Source organism: Bos grunniens, chromosome 1 (genome assembly GCF_055505025.1).
Source record: "Bos grunniens cultivar Pamir isolate PY7600 chromosome 1, Bosgru_T2T1.0, whole genome shotgun sequence".
NCBI classification, from domain to species: Eukaryota; Metazoa; Chordata; class Mammalia; order Artiodactyla; family Bovidae; genus Bos; species Bos grunniens.
In genome coordinates, this window is record NC_141165.1 from 81,201,268 (window position 1) to 81,225,661 (window position 24,394).

Sequence of the window (24,394 nt, forward strand, 5' to 3'; positions counted from 1 at the left end):
TGCTCCCGTTGCTACTTAAATTCCATGGTCAAAACAATAGATAGAATAAATATGAAAAAGAAGAATAGGAGATAGAAACAGAGAAAGAGAGACAGAGGTGAAGAAAGAGAGAGAAAAGAATGAGAGAGAGAGATTGAGAAGAAGCTTGGGAAAATGTTCAGTGGAAAATCTGTAGAAATGATGTAAGAGAAAGCAAAGGCAGGGATTGGAGTGAGGGGTGTATAACTGAGACTATAAAAACTCAGACAGAAAACTCACCATCAGAGCTGAGTTTGGGAGAAACTGCACAGACAGGACTCTAAAGTTAGACTCTCCTGATTTTTCACAAGGTAAGTTAAATATAAAAGCTGATAAAGAGTTAGGCTTTTTCCTTTTAACTGTTTTTTTTTAAGTTTTTGACTACTTTTCAAATGCTTTGATTATATCTTGATTTTGTTAAAATTAGAAATGTTTTGGGGAATATTATCCTCTCTAAAATGAGTAAAATACCTAAGATATTTTGTAATGTAAACTTAGGGTAGAGATAATTGTTTGCTCAGGCATTTTGTATTTATTATATTGTTTTTGCTTTTATATTCTATTTCAAAATAAAGAGAAAAGGAACTCAAAATAATGATCCTATAAGAGTGTTAGATATATTAATTTTGCTTTTATCAAATATGTCCAGTGTTAGGAAATTTTTAAAGTTACAAAGTGGCCTGATTCTAAAAACCTAGGTAGAAAAGAAAGTTTCTCTCTTATCTTTATTTCTGTTAAAATTAGAACTTAAGAAACATCCCTATATTAACCAAATTATATGCTCTATGTTCTTCAAACCTATACTATCCAGTGCTTTTATTCTTATGAACCCAAATAGGCAAATATGATACTAATAACCTAGTTTAAAATAGACTTAGGTCATGTTTATTCTTCAGTATTTGAAGTACTCTTGCTATTAATGATTGAATTAAGTGTTAATCTGAAACATATGCTTGAGTTCTGTTTAAGAAAAAATTTTAAATGTTGTTTCAAGTTTTGATCTGTGGAAACAGTGTACAGTCTACAAATTCAGTTCTAGCAAAACAAAATATGACTCTTTTGAATTCCATTTATAGGTTCCATAGGTTTAGGAAAGTGACTACTATGTATTTCTGAGTTATCTCTCTAGAAATTAGATAAACAATGATTTACGATGATTTCAGTGCTCAGGTAAGCTATAGAATTGATAGCAGTATATTTAATGGTCTCCCACAAACATCAGGCACATTTTGTGTCTTCTCTTTAATTTGGTATTACTCTTCAGCACTCTTACATAACTTTTCTAAGGAGAGCTTCCTGTAGATACGCATTCAAGTCTCCTCTTTATAAGTTAATTGAATGTGGCTTCATTCAGCAAGTTAATTTAGGTATTTAAGGTTATTTGCTTTCTCCCTTTATTTCTCAGGGTTCTTAACTGATTCTAAGACAATGAATCATGGGCAATAAAGAAGCAGTTATGCTTAAAGACTAGGTTTGGGGACCTTAGGGGTGCAATTTTAATTTATTCAAATATTTTCATGATTTGAACATTAGTTAATAAAATTAGATTGGAACAGAACTCAAATTGAGCAGTCTCAAAATATTATCCCAACTCTGTCATTATGCAGTTGTGCAGCTTCAGGCAAGCTTAAGCACAGAGTGGCGCTCCATTACATTTTGTTATCATTGAAAAAGACAGAAGAACTAAAAGGGCCAGTGGTACTGAATGTGAGAATGACCTGGGAAGCTCCCACATCTATCATTTTTCCCTATATTAGAGAATGAAGAATCAGTATCACAGAATCTTGGGGCTAATCCTTAGATATCATCTAATTTAACCTTCTTACCAACAATTCATCCACTGTGATCTGTACCCACCAGACAATCTTTGCTTAGATTCCATGTTATCAGAGGAACACAAGCTTTGGAGTCAGGAAAACAGCCTTCTAATCTCAGTCCCAGCTTTATCAGCTTTTACACAGCTTCCCAGGGGCTTCCTTCTTTCCTAGTAAAACTAGAGTTTGTGTGTATACAAATGAGGAGACACAAGTTCCCTCCTTGCCCTGGGCACCTCTCTACATGGGCCAATTTCTATGTCCCTGAAGATCTCTCTGATTAGAGATGTTTTTAACTGAGTTCTCCTCCTTTCTCCAAATAATTCTCAGGGCACCTCACAGGAACAGTGGTTAGCATCACTGGCCAGTAATTACCGGTGCTTTGGTCGGCATGAACTGGCTGTTACTCAGTTTTGCCTTTTCTCCCTTATTGATGCCTCATCAGCTCTGGTCTCAGCACAAAGCACACACTCCCTCCAGAACCAACTCTTCTGCCATGCCTCCTTCTGCTTACCCCCTCTCCATCCATTTTATATCTCCCTTTCATCTCCTCTTGCTTAGACAAGTTAATTACCTTTGAGTCTGGCTCTCTCCATTTACTGAGACTGAGAGTGAAAAGTGAAAGTCTCTCAGTCGTATTCAACTCTTTGTGACCCCAAGGACTATACAGTCCATGGAATTCTCCAGGTCAGAATACTGGAGTTGGTAGCCTTTCCTTTCTCCAGAGGATCTTCCCAACCCAATAATCCAACCCAGGTCTCCCACATTGCAGGTGGATTTTTTTCCAGCTAAGCCACAAGGGAAGCCCAACAATACTGGAGTGGGTAGCCTATTCCTTCTCCCAGGGATCTTCCCGACCCACGAATCAAACTGGGGTCTCCTGCATTGCAGGTGGATTCTTTACCAACTGAGCTATCAGAGAAACCCTTACTGAAAATAGTAAATTCCAGTTGCTGATGATAGCCTCCTTCTTTTCTAAAACTCTATGTTCCTAAGATACAAGGCTCTAACCATTGTGAAAAATGCACCTTTAAAATATCAGCTGGGCCACCACTGATAACTTGGCTATTGGCCCACCAAGTAAGAGCTGTGGCTTTGCATGGTCCTCTCCAAGAGCCTTTCCATGGATTTCTCCATGACTTCCCTGTGTTCCCACATTGGTGGTTGAATTTCCTTGCAAACTCTGACTTGTCCATCCATGCCAGGGCACTAAGATGTTTAAACAGTGACATCTCTTCCTCTTCCTCTTCCATAGTCCATCCCTTCCTGACTGCTCCCATGTTTGTGTACAGTCCAGTCCCTGTAGTGAAGTCCTTAACTACCATAACAACCACGTTGGCTCCACTTCCATTACACAGCCTCAGTATGCTATACTGTCAACGTTACAAAAACTGTAGGAAAACCATGACTCAACATAATTAGTGATTTTAAAAAAAAAAATAAAATTAATAGAGATATTTTATGAACCATAAAACAAAATATAAATCATTTAAAATTCAATTAAAATTTTACTTTGGTTAATATAATAAGAGTTTGAAGAATAATTATATTTTAAGTATAACAGATTTTTCCCTTTGTTTTCTTTTCATTATGATATTGTTCATGGGTGCATGCTTGCTAAGTTGCTTTAGTCATGTCTGACTCTTTGCGATTCCATAGACTGTAGCTCACTGGGCTCCTCTGTCCATAGGATCCTCCAGGCAAGAATACTGGACTGAGTTGCAAGGGATCTGCCTGGCCCAGGGATCAAACTCACATCTCTTATGTCTCCTGCATTGGCAGTCAAGCTCTTTACCACTAGTATCACCTGGGAAGCCAGATATTGTTCATAGTTTTACACTAATATTTTAATAGAAGTATTATGGCTGAAATTAATGATAATACATAGTATACTATAACATTAAATGTTAAAAGTAATTGCCATTTATAACTCTTTAGTAAAATTTCCTTCCCTCAGTCAATATTATTTCATTATATTTTATTTTCTATCACTATTCTATAATTCTAGATTCCAACGTCCAATTTTACTCCTTAAAGTGAACAAGGATAAAATTTTTTCATAAAAATAAAAGAATAAAAAGAATATTTTGACAAGTTGCCATTTTTAGAAGGCAATACCAGGATGTGGTGGTTTAGTCGCTATGCCATTTCCAACTCTTGCAACCCCAAGGACTGTAGCCTGCCAGGGTCTTCTTTCCATGGGATTCTCCAGGTAAGAATACTGGAGTGGGTTGTCATTTCCTTCTCCAGGGGATCTTCCCAACCCAGGAATGGAAGCCAGGTCTCCTGCACTGCCGGCAGATTCTTTACCGACTGAGCTAGGAGGGAAGCGCCTAATATCAGGATAATAATAGCTATTATTTAATAAGTTATCACTTTATGCCTGTCCCTGTACCTGTATTATTTCTAGTCCTTACAATAAGCCTAAAAAGTAAGTTTTTGCCCCATTTTCCTGGTGAATATATTAAAAACAATGAAGCTAAGTAACATTTCCAGTCAAGAGTCATATTCAAGTCTGTGTAACTTAAGAACAACCAGTCTCTTTCTACTAACTCACTTTTCTTGGATTAGAAAGTATAACTACAATACCAGGAGTCAGGAGATGAGGAAGTAACCCGAGTTGGGTCAGTTCATCTATTAAAAAATAGAATTATAATATTTTCCATATAAATCATAGCTTGACTATTAGGAGGATGAAAGGAGATAGACAGATTTCAAAATAATAAAGTACCTTGCAGACATAATCAACTGTACTTGAAGGAAATGAAAGAATTACAGGAAGAGTCTGCTCTTGCAGGAGGAAATCATTGGCTGGGCAGAGCCAGTGGCCAAGGAGTTTTCATCTCCGCCAGGCTGTGAGCAACTGGATGACAGAAAGAGTGTCTCATTCATGTTTATATCCCTGGTGCCTAATAAATAGCATATACCTAATAAATGCATCTTGTTGAGTATTACAAAATATATTTTTGGCTTTTATTTATATTTTAGAGTATTTTTTCATCGATTATATTGTCTAATTTAATGTAATTGAAATGTAATTTACTATTTTATTAAATAGTATTCATACAGGCTAAGTCGCTCTGCTGCTTCTGCTGCTGCTGCTGCTAAGCCGCTTCAGTCGTGTCCGACTCTTAGCGACCCCATAGACGGCAGCCCACCAGGCTCCCCTGTCCCTGGGATTCTCCAGGCAAGAACACTGGAGTGGGTTACCATTTCCTTCTCCTAAGTCGCTTCAGTTAAGTTCAGTTCAGTCCAGTCGCTCAGTCGTGTCCACTCGGCTCCTCTATTCCTGGGATTCTCCAGGCAAGAATGCTGGAGTGGGTTGCCATTTCTTTCTCCAATGCATGAAAGTGAAAAGTGAAAGTGTCGCTCAGTTGTGCCCGACTCTTAACTACCCCATGGACTGCAGCCTACCAGGCTTCTCCATCCATGGGATTTTTCAGGCAAGACTGGCGTGGGTTGCCATTGCCTTCTCCGGCTAAGTCAGTTTCAGTTCAATTCAGTCGCTCAGTCGTGTCTGATTCTTTGCGACCCCATGAATCGCAGCACGCCAGGCCTCCCTGTCCATCACCAACTCCCAGAGTTCACTCAGACTCACGTCCATCGAGTCAGGGATGCCATCCAACCATCTCATCCTCTGTCGTCCCCTTCTCCTCCTGCCCCAATCCCTCCCAGCATCAGAGTCTTTCCCAATGAGTCAACTCTTTGCATGAGGTGGCCAAAGTACTGGAGTTTCAGCTTTAGCATCATTCCTTCCAAAGAAATCCCAGGGCTGATCTCCTTCAGAATGGACTGATTGGATCTCCTTGCAGTCCAAGGGACTCTCAAGAGTCTTCTCCAACACCACAGTTCAAAAGCATCAATTGTTCGGCGCTCAGCTTTCTTCATAGTTCATCTCTCACATCCATACATGACCACAGGAAAAACCATAGCCTTGACTGGATGGACCTTTGTTGGCAAAGTAATGTCTCTGCTTTTCAATATACTATCTAGGTTGGTCGCTTTAGTTGTGTCCAAATCTGTGTGACCCCATGGACTATAGCCCCCCAGGTTCCTCTATCCATGGGACAGAGGCAAGAATTCCAAGCAAGAATACTAGAGCAGGTTGCCATGCCCTCCTTCAGGGAATCTTCCTGACTCAGGGATCAAACCCACGTCTCTCATGTCTCCTGCACTGGCAGATGTGTTCTTTACCACTAGCACCACCTGGGAAGCCCATTAAATAGTATATGCAATTACAAAGTGGAGTAAAAAGTGAAGGAGGTGGTAATAGTCCATATTATCCTGATGCATATATATGCCATATTTAACTACATTCATCCAACTTTACTCTCTGAATGCCTTTTCATACCACATAAAAATGGCTTGTATCAAATGACCAAATAGCATGTGTATGTGCAAGTCTATCTACATTTCCCTGTCTCTAGTTTTGAAGATTCTTTTTTCTCCCATTATTAACTGTTAACAATCATACATGAAGTTCTCTTCTATTTCTAGAGGACATAATTTACTATGAAGAAATTTACAATATTTCACGGATCAGAATGCAAATTAGTGTTTGATAAGGAGAAATCTTAAACTTTACTGGAATAATGATTAGGGAATAAGGACACATGTCCCTCTCATTAGAATGAGAATCTGTGATGTGAAATATGAACAGACATACCAGGAGTTTGGCATAACTTCATCACATATTATTGTAGGTATAAAAGTTGGGCAAATCTCTTCCCATGACTAAGCCTTAGTTTCCATATCACTTAGTATCTGTCCCTCCTTTCTGTTTACCTACCACAGAGGGCGGCTTCATTCATTCATTCTTTCAACACATAATACTGACTCCCTGCCAGGCATTATGTTGGGTGCTGAGATAAAATAGTGAACATGACATAGTTCCTGCCCTCAAGGAATTTACAGCAACATTTAAATAGTTTACTTATCTGGGCTTTTTAATAATGTGATCTTACTAATATCATGGTAGGTTTCAAACTTCTTAAATGTGTGCAAGAAAGATACTAGCAGTATGGTTGAAAATTCAAAATGGAAAAAAAATTGAGGTTTAACAACAAAGTTTTATGATTTTGGAAGACAATAGTGTCTGAAAAAGAACAAAAATGGTGCCAGACAGAATAAAGTCACTTAACACATGTATACTAGTAAATTATCATTCTTCCTGATTTGTAGTACTCAGGGAAAGTCATTTTAAAATGCAGGTGTCTGCCACCTTAAGAACACCTCATCCATACACATCTGACTTTATAAGCAATTTGTTTTGGAGATGGGAAAGTGCTTTATACTTCCACAAATAAGTTAAACTTGAAGAAGCATGAAACTGAGAGGCTGAAAGCATTACGTTGTTGTTCTGGCTCTTCTAACTGGCTTTGTGACTTCGGAAAATTGACTACCGCTGATGGAAGAACAATGAGAAATGAGAAAGAATGCATTCCTGACATTTTCATTTTTTTTTTTTTAAATGAAATGTTAAGTTTCTCAGTCTCAATTTGCACCTTCTTTTCAAAATCATACTCAATATATCAAGCAAATGCCCATCACACAATCTACTAAAAAGAGCAAATTTTACACAGAGAATTTTAAATAAAATAAACACCAAGTATTTCTCAGATGTATTTCAGTGAGAATGATATAGACAATGTATATGCTAGTGATAGAAGCAACCAGCTGTAGTTCAATTGCTCTTGGGTGAAAATCCTCAATGACTTTAAATTAAGTATTTGAGTTTAAGAGGATCTGAAAGTAATACCCACTTCTGAAGTTCTAAGTGCCTTAGCCACGATTAGTTCTCTTGTTTGTGGAGCCGACTGCACCAAAGGTTGTGGCATGGCAGCACCAATAAAGGAGACATTCCAGCGTCCAAGTCTCTGCTTTCCAGCAGGAGAGTGTCTCAAGTACCTGGTTTCTTCCCTCATCAATGAAAACTAGAAACAACCTTAATGCCTGTTCGAATGTCATTCATTGAAACATTAAGATTATGCCTATAATGTCAAACTGTTCTGTATCCTCTTGATTTTTTAACATAGACTTTGCTGATTGACTTCAAAGATGGCCCCAAGTCCCCTAAGTCATTGTGGGTATAAGCTTTACTTTCCCTGGAAGGACTTGACTTCAAATACCTGCCTTGGGCTCAATAATAATTATTTTTATACAAAATGGTTTCAGGCAAAATTTAGAGTTTCCATTGAAAAATTTTACCTATGATAAAATTAGAATGATGCAGTGTTTTTTTACAGATAAATGTATATCTTTATACATTCTCAATAAAAATATTAAACATAAAAGTACATGTTTTATTGCTCTTGTTCAGCAAACAAGGCAAATCCATAATGATTTGTGCCATTTGTAAATTAAACAATTCTAAATTAAACAAATTTAATTAATTAAAATGTGAGATCATACATGAGGTTTATTAGACAACTTGACAGTTTAGGCATCTTGCTCAAGGTTAACTAGCACAACAAGGAGAATTATCCCTATCCTTCAAGTCTGATTCTGAGTTTTCCTCACCGTCACAGAAATATATGTTTTCTATATATATCTGAAATTTCCTATTATCAAAAAGTCTTACTTTTGTATTTAAAATTATTTTGTATTAATTTTGTATCCATTAATATATGAAGTAGGAAACAGCAGCCCACCCCGGTATTCTTGACTGGAGAGTCCCACGATCAGAGGAGCCTGGTGGCTATATACAGTCTATGGGGTTGGTGGAGTATAGTTCATGGGGTCACAAAGAGTCAGACACAACTGAAAAGACTGGGCACATCCACTAAAACTAAGACTTGTGAGTACTCTGAAAAGAGTCAAATGATTATTTTACCTTGATAGACACACTATTAATAACAAATACAGAGGAACAGGAACTCAGTCAAATCTTTAAATTTTTTAACATTATGTGATTTAAAAAAAATTTAGTCATTTTCTGGCTGCATCACGTCTTAGTTGCAGCATGCAGGATCTTAGTTGGGGAACACTGGCTGTGCCTGGGCAACACTAGTTGCCCCGAGGCAAGTGGGATCTTAGTTCCATGACCAGAGATTGAACCCACATCCCTTGCATTGTAAGCTGGATTCTCAACCACTGGACTACCAGGGAACTCCCAACATTATGTGATTTTTTAAAATTTATAGCTAATAATACATTAAATATTACACAATCCTTTCTCTCACCCCCAAAAAGCAGACATAACTGCTGCATACCAGGGCATCTGGATCCTCCCTCAGCTCTAACATCTTTGTTTCTAAAGTGTGGGGGAACTGAGTATACTGTCTTAAGAATGATGAGAAAAAAAACTTGAAGTAAATATTTGAAAGTAAATAGATATAGCTTATTTCATCCCTTCTGTGCACCTTGAACCTCTCTAAAATTGGAACACCTTACACTTGATTGCTGTTGTTGTTTAGTCGCTCAGTCTTGTCTGACTCTTTTGCGACCCCATGAAGTGTAGCCTGTCAGGCTCTTCTGTCCATACGATTTCCCAGGCAAGAACACTAGATCAGGTTGCCATTTTCTTCTCCAGGGGATCTTCCCAACACAGGGATCAAATTTGTGTCTCCTGAATTGGCAGACAGATTCTTTACCACTGAGACACAGGGATGTCCTTACACCTGATTGCATGTCATAACTTAATTGATAGCATTTTTTTCTTTCTTAAAATACACTTATAAAATCGAATCACTGCAAATGAAATCTTAAAATCAAAGACTTGAAGGCCCTCTCTTTTCAGTTAGAAATACTTTAAATTAATGAGAAGTATTTTTATGTGAAAACCTAAATGCAAAGTCTTATGCATAGACCCACCTGATTTGAGGGAGGGCAGAAAGGTTTTCTCAGCCAAACCTACACCAACAACATACAGTGTCTGTGCTTCCATCAGAAAACAGTCGGATTCAGCAACAGTCTTTACAAAAGCTAGAAGCAACTTTAGAGGTCATTTGCCCAAAATCGTATAGTGAAATAACAGCCAAGCAAGAGCAGGGCCTGAGTCTCAGAACCCCTAGCTCAGGTCTCTATCATACAGACTTTGTGTTAACCATTGTCCCTTAGATGCACCTTTACAATAAGAAAAAAGGTAGTTACTCTATTATCTGCTATACTGGAAGCTTTCCTCCATTACTAAAATGACTCGGGCGAGCATGGCTTCATGGAGAAGGATAAACGCTACACTGTAGAAGTAGCCTACAATATCGGGCTTCCCAGGTTACAATAGTGGTTAAGAACCCACCTGCCCAAGCATGAGACATAAGAGACTCCCTGGGTTGGGAAGATGCCCAGGAGAAGGGCATGGCAACCCAGTCCATAATTCACGCCTGGAGAATCTCATGGACAGAGGATCCTGGGGGACTACAGTGCACAGGGTCACACAGAGTCGGACACAACTGAAGCAACTTAGCATGCAAAGGGTATGCTTTCGAATTTACTCTGCTTTTCAGTTTTACTGTGGGACCAAGGTGACCCACCACTTGCCTAGAAGACCATGCCTGTTTTCAGAGAAAGAAGGTTTGAGGAGTGTTATGTGCAGGCTCACAAGGCCATTTCCCAGTGATAGAACTAGGGACCTTTCACAACATGTCCTGTTAAATCTCACTTAAATGCCTGCCATGTCACAGTGGGAGAGGATTTTTAAGTTTAATTACTTTTTTAAGTACTTTATCTTTAATTAAGCCTTTAATTTCTGTTGAAAGTAATGTGGATAGAGTCTATTTTGTATATTTCCAATTAAGAAATTAGTAATATAAAACATCCAAAGAATTATCTAGACTAAACCTAAAAATTTAGTCCTCTCATGAATTTCTAACGGTTAGACCCACTATATCTAAGTCAGACCTTGTTGAGAAATTGCCTTAGTAACCTGAGTGATTTGGTTTTCTTCAATACCAGCCCTCAAAGAATGGTTGCCAATCTTTTCCTAGCCCAGTCCACTTTAGAGATTATTTTTCATAATAACGATGACTCACTGCAGCACTGATGGTCAATAATGCAAACATCTTTTTTGTTTTAGCAGACTTCTCATTTAATCTTATTTTAAATAAATTATATCAGAATTTTTAACATGTCAGTGTGCACTGTCAATGTTTTAAAGAAATATATATGAAAGTGAAAGTTGCTCAGTCACGTCCGACTCTTTGCAACCCCATGGACTGTAGTCCGTGGAATTCTCCAGGACAGAATACTGAAGAGGGCAGCCTTTCCCTTCTCCAGGGGATCTTCCCAACCCAGGGATCCAACCCAGGTCTACCACATTGCAGTCAGATTCTTTACCAGCTGAGCCACAAGGGAAGCCTTGTGGCTATAATAAATGTCTATCTGCAACCCAAACTTCAGTGACAAACCATCAGGTCTTCCTCCTCCCACCACAACTCCAGCCACAGATTGGATGATCCCTTCAGGGTATAGTGAGTTCTTGCATATGAAAAATCTTTGAAGCAAAGGTTAAGATGTTACACAATGTAAGACGTTTGTTTATTCAATAGCAATATCATTAGTGACAATATGTAGACATGGTAGACCAATGGACTGAAAATGAAGTACACGCCTAATCTTATAAGGTAGAGCTCATGCCCACTGTCTATTTGGAAACTCCTCGCGTTGGAGAACTGTTATTCAAAAATTTCTCAATGAAAATTATGGCTGTACAAAAAATAACTCCAGGTGCCTCCACTGTCATATATTCACACAATGAACATCCTCTGAATGTTCTTTCTGGAATTCGCAGTGTACATGGTGCTGAGTAGATTTTTAGTCATGGACTAAATTTATCCACTATCAACAAAATAGGGAAATGGAGCTCAACCTGGTCTTTTCCTTCCCTCCCTATAATTTCCTGTTTCTAATTTTGTAGCAATCAAGTTTCAACAAGTTAATCAAATGTCTTTTGTGTGGCAGGTGCCAGGGTGTTTGTTTTCATTAGTGTACCAAATGCCATATTTAGGAACTTGGCCTTTTGGTTAACTGGCTACAAGCATGGCTTTAAACCGTTAAATGTGTGTATTTAAACTCAGCATTTATTTTTATTTCTCCCTATCCAAATAATCAGGATGTGGTTATCTGTAAGATGACACATTATGACTTTTTTCCTATATACACCCAAGAACAAAAATATATGCCTCAGACATAATCATCAATATTATAAACACCCATCATCCTGTGCCATTTATAAGATTGCAGAGATGAAGAGAAACCTGGTTAGTAAAATGTGCATAAAAATAGATGAAGAAAGTCCACACAGGAAAGCTTATAAAATTGAAAAATTTTGAGACTGTTTAAAAAAAGAGTGGAAAGAAAACATCACAATTATAAGCTTATCTTTGAGTGAATAGAAGAGTTACTTTTTTAAAGATATGCCAGAAATATGAGATCATTGTAAAAAAATGTTATATTTTTAATATATCTTACCTTTTGCTGAGGAAAGTCAAACACATCAGCAAAATCAGAAGGAAAAATAAGATTCAATGCCTGATTTTCTAAAAGAATAAGTAATGCAGTTTTTGGTTGGTATTTTTTACCAGATAACTTTTACATTTCTTCCTGTTAGTTTTCTTCTGTCCTAATTTAGAGAAATAATCATGATCAGCTCTATTTAGAAGAGAAGCTATGGGGCAAAGGAGAAAAGGAAAGATACACCCATCTGAATGCAGAGTTCCAAAGAATAGCAAGAAGAGATAAGAAAGCCTTCCTCAGAGATCAATGTGAAAAAATAGAGGAGAAAACAATAGAATGGGAAAGACTAGAGATTTCTTCAAGAAAATAAGAGCTACCAAGGGAATATATCATGCAAAGATGGGCACAATAAAGGACAGAAACAGTATGGACCTAATAAAAGTAAAAGATATTAGAGGAGGTGGCAAGAATACACGGAAGAACTATACAAAAAATATCTTAATGGTGTGATCACTCACCTAGAGCCAGACATCTTGGAATGCAAAGTCAAATGGGCCTTAGGAAACATCACTACAAACAAAGCTAGTGGAGGTGATGGAATTCCAATTGAGCTATTTCAAATCCTGAAAGATGATGCTGTGAAAGTACTGCATTCAATATGCCAGCAAATTTGGAAAACTCAGCAGTGGCCACAGGACGGGAAAAGGTCAGTTTTCATTCCAATCCCAAAGAAAGGCAATGACAAAGAACGTTCAAACTACCCCACAATTGCACTCATCTCACATGCTGGCAAAGTAGTGCTCAAATTCTCCAAGCCAGGCTTCAACAGTATGTGAACCATGAACTTCCAGATGTTCAAGTTGGATTTAGAAAAGGCAGAAGAACCAGAGATCAAATTGCCAACATCTCTTGGATCATAGATAAAGCAAGAGAGTTCCAGATAAAACATCTACTTCTGCTTCACTGACTGAGCCAAAGCCTTTGATTGTGTGGATCACAACAAACTGTGGAAAATTCTTCAAGATATGGGAATACCAAACCACCTTACCTTCCTCCTGAGAAATCTGTATGCAGAACAAGAAGCAACAGTTAGAACCGGACATGAAACAGCAGTCTGGTTCCAAATTGAGAAAGGAGTACGTCAAGGGTGTATATTGTCACCCTGCTTATTTAACTTCTATGCAGATTACATCATAAGAAATTCTGGGCTGGATGAAGTTCAATCTGGAAACAAAATTGCCAGGAGAAATATCAATAATCTCAGATCTGCAGATGACACCACACTTATGGCAGAAAGTGAAGCAGAACTAAAGAACCTCTTGATGAAAGTGAAAAAGGAGAGTAACATTCAAAAAATGAAGATCATGGCATCCTTTCTCATCAATTTACGGCAAATAGATGTGAATACAATGAAAACAGTGACATACTTTCTTTTCCTGGGCTTCAAAATCACAGCAGATGGTGACTGCACCCATGAAATTAAAAGATGCTTGCTCCTTGGAAGAAAAGCTATGAGCAACCTAGACAGCATATTAAAAAGCAGAGACATTACTCTGCCAACAAAGGTCCACCTAGCCAAAGTTATGGTTTTTCCAGTAGTCATGTATGGATGTGAGAGTTGGATTGTGAAGAAAGCTGAGAGCCGAAGAACTGATACTTTTGAACTGTGCTGTTGGAGAAGACCTTTGAGAGTCCCCTGGACTGCAAGGACATCAGACTAGTCCATCCTAAAGGAAATCAGCCCTGAATATTCATTGGAAGGACTGATGCTGAAGCTGAAACGTCAATACTTTGGCTACCTGCTGTGAAGAGTCGACTGATTGGAAAAGACCCTGATGCTGGGAAAGATTGAAGGCAGGAGGAGAAGGAGACAACAGAGGATGAGATGATTGTATGGCATCATTGACTCAATGGACATGAGTCTGTTCAAGCTCTGGGAGCTGGTGGTGGACAGGGAGGCCTGGCGTGCTGCAGTCCATGGGTCACAGAGTCTGACACAATTGAGCAACTGAACAATATATGCGGTGGAGAGTTTATACATGAATTAATCCAACCTCTCAAAGTTCTTTTGAAGTCAGCATTACTCCTCATTTCACCAATATGGAAAATAAATTTCAACAGATTAAGTAACACACACGCAAGGCCATACTATTACTAAAGCAAATATGAGTCTCAAATCCAAGTATTCAGATTGAATAATTCTTCTTTTTGCTCCCTGCAGGTTTCCAAATGATTTTTTTTCTTTTTTAAGGAAACAGAAGTTTGCTGAGAATTGTTATTAATGATGAACTGGGGGACTTCCCAGTGTCATGCGTTAAGTGGAGAAGTCGAGTCGCTTTTATTGGTAGCCCAAAGCCAGGGATCTTTTCCCAGCAGGACAAGGCCTCCCATTTTAACCAGCTGTCAGACTGGCAGCCAGAAGGTCTAATCTATATTATAAATAAGCTTTAATTGGATTTATAGTGCTTTATTAATGTAAAAATTCATAAAAGTATCAATGACACACGTTTGTGCTTACTACACAGAATTAATAAATGCAACCTTTTGACTTATTTGCTTTCCTGTGTATATACAGGTAAAACCTGAGTCCCTTATGTTTTCTTCATAATCTTATATTCTCCCTCACTTTCCCCAGAAGCAATCAGTCATGAATCAACTTCCGTTGGTCTCTATTTTAATTACAGGTATAGATTTCAAAATACAGGAAATTGCTTTATGTATTTCCAATTTAGGTAAATGGTAGCATGGCATATATACTGTTCTAGAATTTCTAATCTCCCCTCAAATCTGCTCTGTTTTAAATCCATGCATACAATTACACATAACATTTACATCGTTTGTTTGAACTATAGATAACACATATATTTAAATCGTTTGCTTTAAGTCCACAGTATGAATGTAACTCAACTGACAAATCCATTTCCTTCTGAGTAAGGTACTTGGGTTGATTCATTTTTTCACTGCTATAAACAATGAGGCTATGAACTTTCAAATACATGTTTTCTTATAAACTTTGGCCCATTTTTATTTAATTGTGTCTGTTTTTTAAATTTTATTTATCAGTTACTTAAATGTTTAAAATGCTAATCTTGCTTTTTTATATCTGTTCAAAATACATTTCATTTGTAATTTGTTATTTATTGCAATTTGTTTACTGTACCTTATCACATGGAAAATTTCAATTTTGATATAGTGTAATTTGTTAATTTTTTCTATGAAGTTCACCTTTTGAATCTTGCTCAAAAAAATCCTTTTAAATCACAGGACATAAAGATATTCTACTATTGGAACAGTGGTGTTTTTGAAATTTCATATAAAATTACTTTTAGACACAGCACATTCTGTCTTGTTCACTGCAAACCCCAGCAGGGGTTGGTTTATCATACCTAGTCAATTTAACACATTTCTCCTTAGATACATGATGTTGTAACCTGTGGATTACAAAGAATAAGGGTCCACAAACTAGATTTCTCAGACTTGGGGTTTTTTTAGTTAAATTATGATTATAGCTGTACGACCCCAGTCTAGGTTTCCATGGAAATGAAGCCTTGATAGAATTCATTCTGGGAGATTGACAGCCTCTATTAAGTATAATTTAAGTGTTGCAAAGGTGCACTCCAATGTAGAGAAGCTGAATAATTTAGTTTATTACCTGCCTATAACAAGCTTTACAGGCATTTTTGTTTCCTATCTTTATATGTCAAACTAATGAATGTTAACCCTGTTGTGTGTGGCCCTTAGATGCTGGACTGGAGATTAGCAAGTACACATTTTATCCTGGCTATGACACTGATGCTCTGGAGCTCAGGAAAAGTGTTCTCAGTGGGTGTCACAACAGAGGTAATGGAAACTAGGGGCCATGTTTTTTAATGAACTTAAATCATTTTTCCTAAGGTCAGTAGCAGGTGCTGCTGACAAATACGGAGAAGTTTCAATAACACAAAAATCAAGTAAATAGACATTTCTTCCTATGCTGTGTCCTCACAATGGATTCAGAGAAAACCTGGTATATAAATCTTTAAAAGAAAAAAAAAAACTGTAAGTCACAACAAAGATTGGTATTCCATAAACCAAAAACTTTAGGAGAAAATTCATTATAATTTCAGCCATATACATACATAATTGAATGAATTATATAAAGATGAAGTGCTTTTATGTGAACTTTAAAGTTGTTTACATGTCAGGATTTGAGTCACTTGGCCAAAATTTTATCACACTATAAATATTTTCTTGCTGCCAATACTAAACTACAAAGGAAAAGAAATGTGAGGACATCCTGACACAGAGAAAGGTTAACTTGGATCATTTGATCTTAAGAGAAATATGCATTCTTTGTACTTGCTTACATAGCATGAAGTGAGAATCTGAAACGCATTTTACTGAAGGGCAAGTTTTATAAAAGGTTTGTGCCTTTTTTCTGGAGGATTAGGAATATCTTTAAAACGAAAGAAAACTTGACTTTGTATGTATATCAGTAGGAAGAATTAACACATATTTTTTGGAGGACTCTCAGAGATAATAAAAGATCTCTTAACTTTGCCCTGTGATTTTTCTCTTGATCTTCATCATTTCTTTCTAATGATTATTCCCTCTTTAGTTTCTATGCTTCCAAGCTTATGCAGGGAAGTAACTGAAGTTAAGATTTTTTAAAAGGAGTTCTGGAGTTTGCACTGTAAGTAACAAAGGGTTATACAGATTTTTAATTTTTTTATATGATGAAAGTAGTGTTTGGAGATAATTTACTTCATGGCAGTACTCAGGACAGAATAGAAAAGAGGCAGAGAGAGGGAACAAATGAATTATATGAGGATTCAGAGTGTGCACTGAGTGAAGAGTTTGTTGCTGTTGTTCAGTTGCTGAGTCGTGTCCGATTCTTTGAGACCCCATGAACTACAGCATACGAGGCTCCCTTGTCCTTCACTATCTCTCAGAGTTTGCTCAAATTCTTGTCCATTGAGCTGGGGATTATATCTAACCGCCTCATCCTCTGCTGCCAAGAGGATCTGATGTCAATCACTCCTGATAGGAATCAGAAAGATCAGGGCAAGAGGAGTTTTCCAAGAAGAACTAGCCATATTTAGAGCAGATTTGACTTGTTTAGGAAAGAAGTTCAGCGGCCATTAGTATCAAGAGCTTTGAGGCAGACTGCAAGTATTCCAAAAGAAAAATGTTTGAGTCGACGATGAAAAGGTTTAGAAAGTGCTACTCTTTCATTTTATTGCAGAAAAAAATGAACGGAAGAGAAAGAGAATGAGATAAACAATTCAAAAACAAAGACAGGATGTGAAAAAAGATAAGTCCTGCTCACACCAAGAGTCAGCTGTAGTTAATGTTTCTTCTCAGAGGGGAATATTCTCAAACTCTTAGGAAAGAAGTTATATCCCCTGGACTACAGAATGACTCCAGATTGTTAATAGGAGCATTTTTTTTAAATGTTGTGATTGGGCCTGAGAAAGGAAGATAGACTTCATAAACCAGACACTTACACACTTTTATGACTTGGATGGACTACCAAGTGGCAGTATGTGTAAATAAACAAAGAAATTTGACATGGGACAATAAAATTCTTGGGATAGCTCTGACTCGCCGTAGATACTGATTGCTATTTGTTAGTAAATCACACTGGTAGAGATGGTAAGCTCCCTCAAAGCACAGATTGGATTTTTCTTATTTTTGTATCTCTTCGGTCAAATACAGGACCTGCATAGTGGATGTTTAGTGGTTTGAATGAATGAATCAGTAGTGAAAAGAAAACAGCAAGAGGTTTATATTTTTTTGGAATTCATTCAGTAAATATTCATCAGAAATGTACTAATTAGTGCAATAATAATGAGAAAAATACTGAAATAGGGAATGAATAGCACAAACAAAAAGCTGATTAGACATAGTCTTTGACTTCAAGTTACTCACAATTTAATATGCAACATACATATGTTTTAGTTAATATAATACAGGGGAAAATGTAATAATTGTAGAGATGGAAGAAGTATAGATAAAACGCTGTTAGAGTAATAAGAATGCAGTTGTTACTGGGAAAGAATCTGAAAAAATAATTAGTTAATATACTAAATTTTAGAGGCAGGTCTGGAGTTCATCCTTTTTTTCTTTGTATATATGTGTATGTGTGTGTTATTTTCATTTCTTTTGGATAAGCTTCAACCCTATGTGTTTTTCTCCTCAAAAGTCTTTCTCTCTGGATCATAGCTCCGTGAGAAACCAAGTTTTGAGACATGTCAGCTGAAAAATAGTAAAATCCAAATATAGATAGATGATTGTATGCATATTCTTTCTCTTAATGAATGGACTCACCTTTCTTGCCCAATAGGCCTTTGATTCTGGAGTCTTAGGTGTTCAGTCATCACCCACAGTCAGAGAAGCGAAGTCGGCCACTGACCTGGCAGCAAAACTCTTACTTCTTGATGAACTTGTGTCTCTGGAGAATGACGTGATTGAAACAAAGAAGAAAAGAAGCTTCTCTGGGTTTGGTTCTCCCCTGGACAGACTCTCAGCTGGCTCTGTAAGTCATAAAGGTAAACAGAGGTAAGTGCATTCTTGGAGAAGGAACATTTTCATTTTCTAATTTCTCCACACTGGGTTGAGAAACAGGGAGAATTCTACCTAGAAAAAAGTACAATGAAAGTCTTGTAGGTAAACAGATTTGAAAGTATCTTAGCTCATTTCTGAGTTTAAAGGCATCATTTTGGAAATAAAGTTTGGGAAGCAAAATGACTGCCATTCTTGAATTATCAAAGTACTTAAAATTGAATTTGCCACTAATATGCACAATATGCACTAATATTTTTGTCAAAATATTTTCTGAAGAAGATTCTGTTGCATGTAGATATAAAGGAATTATTACTAAAGACATACAGCATTTGGGAGGTAAGAGCAGAAGTATACACTGTGAGATAAATGTTCCAGTCAATTAAGTTTTCTCTTTAATAGAGGTAACTAGAATTCCATTTTTATTTTTACCCTTGTTACAAAGCTTTCCAAATGATATGAGTAAGTCTCCTCTCCTATACCAAGAAGGTAGTGAAGATCTCTCAGGATCTAGAGTCAAAACAAATATGTCTATGTCAAATTTCTTATTATTTCTAGCCATGTGATTTGTATAAGGATCTTACACTCTGTGATCCTCAGCTTATTTATCTGGAAAGTGGGGATAATTACTTACTTCCATAAAAATCAAATGAGAACTTTGCAAACTGTTAATTATTATAATAAAATTAAAGTAATTAAATCTCTCTTTAATCAGTGAGCAATTGTCAGTACTTTAAAGCAGTCATGCCAAACTTAATTCATTTTATACCTCTTCAAAATCTATTCCTTGTGCTGCTGCTGCTGCTGCTAAGTCGCTCCAGTCGTGCCCCACTCCGTGGGACCCCATAGACGGCAGCCCACCAGGCCCCTCTGTCCCTGGGATTCTCCAGGCAAGAATACTGGAGGGGGTTGCCATTTCCTTCTCCAATGCATGAAAGTGCTAGACACTTCATATTAGCAGTGGCCCAAGAGACTACCCAGTTCCCATAGTCTGGAATTTGGGGAATATACTAGGATCACAAGATTCCTCACAGGATTCCTTTTGCTCACAGGATTCCTTTTCTTCACTTGAAACACTGCGTTTATCACTAAATTCTTTAAATCTTGTTTGTTATATATGTAAAATATCTCCAAGATAGCCTTTCACATGAAGACTTTCCTAATTCTGGCCTAAATGATCTTTTCACCTTTTCTTTCTCCAGTCTTCCCTCATCTCTTCTTCCACCACCATCCTCACTTTTTTAGATCACCAATTGTATCTTTTACTACCAGAGGAATTATCTAACACTTCGTGAAAAGTTCCCATTGCTTACAAGATAAAAGCAAACTCCTTAGGAAATCCTGTGCAGAATTTCATTTACTGACACCTCATTTCTTCCTGCACTCATCTACATATCCTTTAGTCCAGTTTTCTTGGTCACTTGGAATTCTAGGACTTGTCACATTTGTTCCTGGTGAATGATTTTGCTTTCACTTTGATTTTCAACATACAGGATGCAATTGCTAGGCTTCTGTTCTGAAAGATTCTCAAAGCAACACTAGGAAATAAAATCACTCTGGGACTAGATTTATCCTACATATACTTGACAAAAATTTCACACCTGTATTTTGAAATTCAGATCCTATTTTAATTTAACAAATACAAGTTAGTTTCACTTATGTTCTAGGCACTGTGTTGGACTATGGTGGAAAAAAGTAGAAAAATATAATCTCTGTCCCTCAAATAAATCACATGCCAATTAAAAGCAGAAGTATTTTTAACCAATTATAACACAAAGCAAGAAGAGATACATTTAAAAGCAATTTATAAAGAAGAATATGGAAGAACAAAGGATAAGTGGAGAAAAGACTGTGCCTTCTAATAAACAGAATTTCTCTGATTCCTGGATCTTGCAGCAGTCTACAAAATAATTTGAAAATCAACATGTAAATGTTTATGTAAAACTTGTATATGAATTTATAATATTGCATAAATATAAATATATATAATCTACATAGAGGTTTCATCATAACAATTTCTTTAAGATATCAGGAGATATAATCTACCTAATATAGCTCAATTTATAGGCAATAAGGGGAAATTGGTGAACATTTAATATTCATTTAAACAGCATTTCACATTTGAAGGCTAAAAATAAACTATTACAACTGTTTAAAAGATTAGGGAATATTGTTCACATGAGTAGTACTTCCTGAGGAAGCTACTAGATGAATTTGTTCAGTCAAAATGACTCTAGAGTTATGCTCATAAGAACTGGTGCAAGCATAACTTTAGAATTAGAGTGTAATGATGGTTGCAAAACAAAAGAGTGCCATGTATTATAGTTATGCAGTCTGATAATATAGATGTAGCAAAATATCAAGCAATTTAGGGACAGTAGTGAAAGCATATAAAATTTAGAGTAAGTTTTTGATTGCTTCATGGCTATTAACTGAGCATAAAAGGATATTACAACAAATAGTTGCTTGCAAACACAAAGAAGAAAAGGTGGAATTTTCTCTTTATAAAATTTGTACAGCTAAAGCAATGAAGAAACGATACACATAGTAGATGAGGTCGAAATTCTCCTTTATATAATTATTCCAGCTAATAAGTGAAGGAGGAATGATAGTATTAGAATATCTCCATTTTGCAAACCCTAATGAAATGATGGCTTTAGACAATGATTGTCAATTTTCTGCTAGCATCACAAGAGAAAAAAGAGCAAGTCATGGTACGCCCTATGTTGGACTAACTCAGTACTACTTATATAACAGAATTGCAAAAGAAAATTCTTGCCTCAAGTTCCGCTTGCCAATTTTCAGGAAATATGAGAAGACAGAGAAATGACCAGAAACAATACAGGGAATCTGGGACTTCCCTAGCAGTCCAATAGTTAATAATATGCTTTGTAATGCAGAGTGTGCCGGTTCTATCCCTGGTCAGGGAGATAAGACTCCACCTGCCTTGCAGCCAAAAAAATAGTAAACATAAAACAGAAGCAATGTTGTAACAAATGGGTACATGACCCCAGATTTTAGAGCTCTGTCTCAAGCATATGAAATGCATTATTTTATTTTCAGTTACTATAAAATATTCAGGAAAGAAAAAATTTTAAATCTGCTTTTGGAAAGGTCCATAAGAGATGGAAATGGAAGAATGAATGAACACCTAGAGAAAAATAAAAAAGAAAACAAGCATAGAAAACAGGACAAAGTCTATGTCAGATCATAATAAAATGAAGCAAAGAATCATCTGTTGTTTCCTATTTTATATTATATTCAATATTTATTCCACCTGATTATGATATTAGCTTCATTTTCAATTGAATGTGCAAGTTACTTTAATTCCCAGAGCAGGGTTATCTCAACTATGCTTTGAAATCCAAACTATTTTCTCCATTCAGTTCACTTGTTTAAAGCCTGAAGAGGCTATTCAGTTTATGAAAAATAAGAGGAAGTAGCTTCCACAACTTCCCTAGGAAAATAATAGCTACTATTTGAATGACCTTTAATATTAGAAGATATTGGAATTTTTCTAAAAAGTGGTTTCTCTCTCTTTTTCACTCAAAACTGAAAATGCCTTGTAAAATATTAACAATAATAATACTTTATATTTGAATTTAATTAGGGTAAATATTTTCACAACTGTATTGTTCTAATTCTCCCATTAATATTTTGAGGTCAGGAAAGGAAGTAATATCATGGTGTCAGTCAGCGTTTCCAGAGGAAACAGGCAGGACATTTGAAACAGGAAAATTTGAGAAGGCACACTACGAAATTCTGGGAGAGGCACATCATACCGTATGGCACAATAGCCCAGGAACCTGGTCTTTGAAGAGTCAGATTCCCTGGGAGAAGCTATGACCTCCAGTTAAGAGGAAGTGAGCTTGCAAGGAGGGAGCAAGTGGAAAAGTATCCTGATTTCACTTCCTCTCTCCTTCCAGTCACTCTTCTACCAAGGTTGCCCATTGCCTGCCCCAGACCAAAGCCAGGGAGTACAGGAATGTTTGTGGGATCCAGAAAGGTTAATTTCCTGGACTGAAAAGGCAGAGAGTGTATCTGGAGAACAGATGAAAGTTACCCAGCACAGTTACATACATTCTATAGATTCAGGTCAATAAACACTTTGCTTTTAACATTGTTTCTATAATCACTTAATTGAAAGAGAAGGACTTTATAGAACATAAATAGAAAAGCAACTTTATTCCTCACCCACATGCATTCAAACACATTCAATAGGAGTTGTTATTTTCTATCTTTTGGGTAAAAATAAAAGAAGGTGCTATGACTCTGTGGGTCACATTGAAATAACAAAAAATTTTCTGATCACTTTTATTAGAAAAATAATCTTATTTCAGTAATTAAAATAACTATTCATATGTCTTAGCTGTTGTTCAGTCACTAAGTCCTGTCTGACTCTTTGCGACCCCATGAACAGCAGCATGCCAGGCTTCCCTGTCCTTCACTATCTCCCTGAGTTTGCTCAAGTCGGTGATGCCATCCAACCATCTTATCCTCTGTCACCCTCTTCTCCTTTTGCTCTCAGTCTTTCCCAGTATCAGAGTCTTTTCCAATGAGTCGACTCTTCACATCAGGTGGACAAAGTATTGCAGCTTCAGCAACAGTCTTAGACCAAACTATAAGTATTAAAATGTTTCTCCTTTTCAGGCTGGAAAGCTGCAGTGGGAAAGAGTTTGTGTCAGTCTGCCCTCACCCCTTCCCCTACCACTCTGGGCTGTAGAAGCAAAGTCTTACTTTATTGATACTATCATGACTTGACGTTTATGTTCTCTGCCCTCAGTGAATGCTCAAAGTGACTCCTCACCATGGGCTGTTTTTCTGGGGTCACTGCATAACCACCGTGAACACTGACAATAAATACCCTTGCCTCCAGCAATGCTTCTCTTTCAGCAGATCAGTTTTGCTCCTCACCTTCATCCTATTCGCTTGGTTTCTTCATTTGACAGCACCATCACCAGCGTCCTGCTGAGACCACATCACCCATAACCCCTGGCCAAAAGCGGGGAAGTTTCCTTTTATAATTAACCTAGGCCAACTCTACCCACATGCTTGCTCTACATCTGTTCCACAGAAAACCCACATCCTTGACTCTGGTCACTGAAAGTAAAGCTGTTGCTTATGTAACCATCTCTTCACTCTGGAATTGAGCCAATTCTCACAGCTTCCTGCCCTTTAGATTTCAGTCTGTTCTATGAGGTCTACCCTGCTTTAAAGGGTATTTGTTGTTGTTTAGTTGCTCGGGCATGTCCAGCTGTTTTGCGTACCCATGAACTGCAGCCCCCAGGCTCCTCTGCCAAAGCAGAGAGACTGACTGAGAAACAAGGTTTTCTTGAAGCCCTTTCTCCATATGAAAAAAGAGGGAAATGTCCCTGTTCTCCAGTAACTTGCTCCAGAGAAATTCTTATTTACCTCTTCAGTATCAATCTTTTTTTTTTTTTTGGAAAAATAGTTTATAGCCACCTTCTTTACAAATACTGCATAACTCTAGCACCCTACTTTGGAATGCAAGAGGAAATACCATCCTTTTTTCCCCCTCAGTTTTTCTGGGCCACAGCCAAAACTGTGACAGAAAGAATCCCATTTTAACGTTCCAATACACTGGGTTTTTAAAATTCCTAACACCC

General features: G+C 37.1%; 1 protein-coding gene across 1 annotated transcript in view; it reads left to right on the plus strand.

The window, feature by feature from the left end:
* Positions 1-237: 237 nt before the first annotated feature.
* The window catches only part of OSTN (osteocrin), a 36,289-nt gene continuing 12,132 nt past the window's right edge, over positions 238-24,394 (plus strand). The window contains exons 1-3 of the mRNA XM_086319598.1: positions 238-329; positions 15,966-16,064; positions 18,550-18,764. Coding sequence (XP_086175724.1) covers positions 15,966-16,064; positions 18,550-18,764 — 314 coding nt within the window. The 5' untranslated portion in view covers positions 238-329. The remainder of the gene's footprint in view (positions 330-15,965; positions 16,065-18,549; positions 18,765-24,394) is intronic.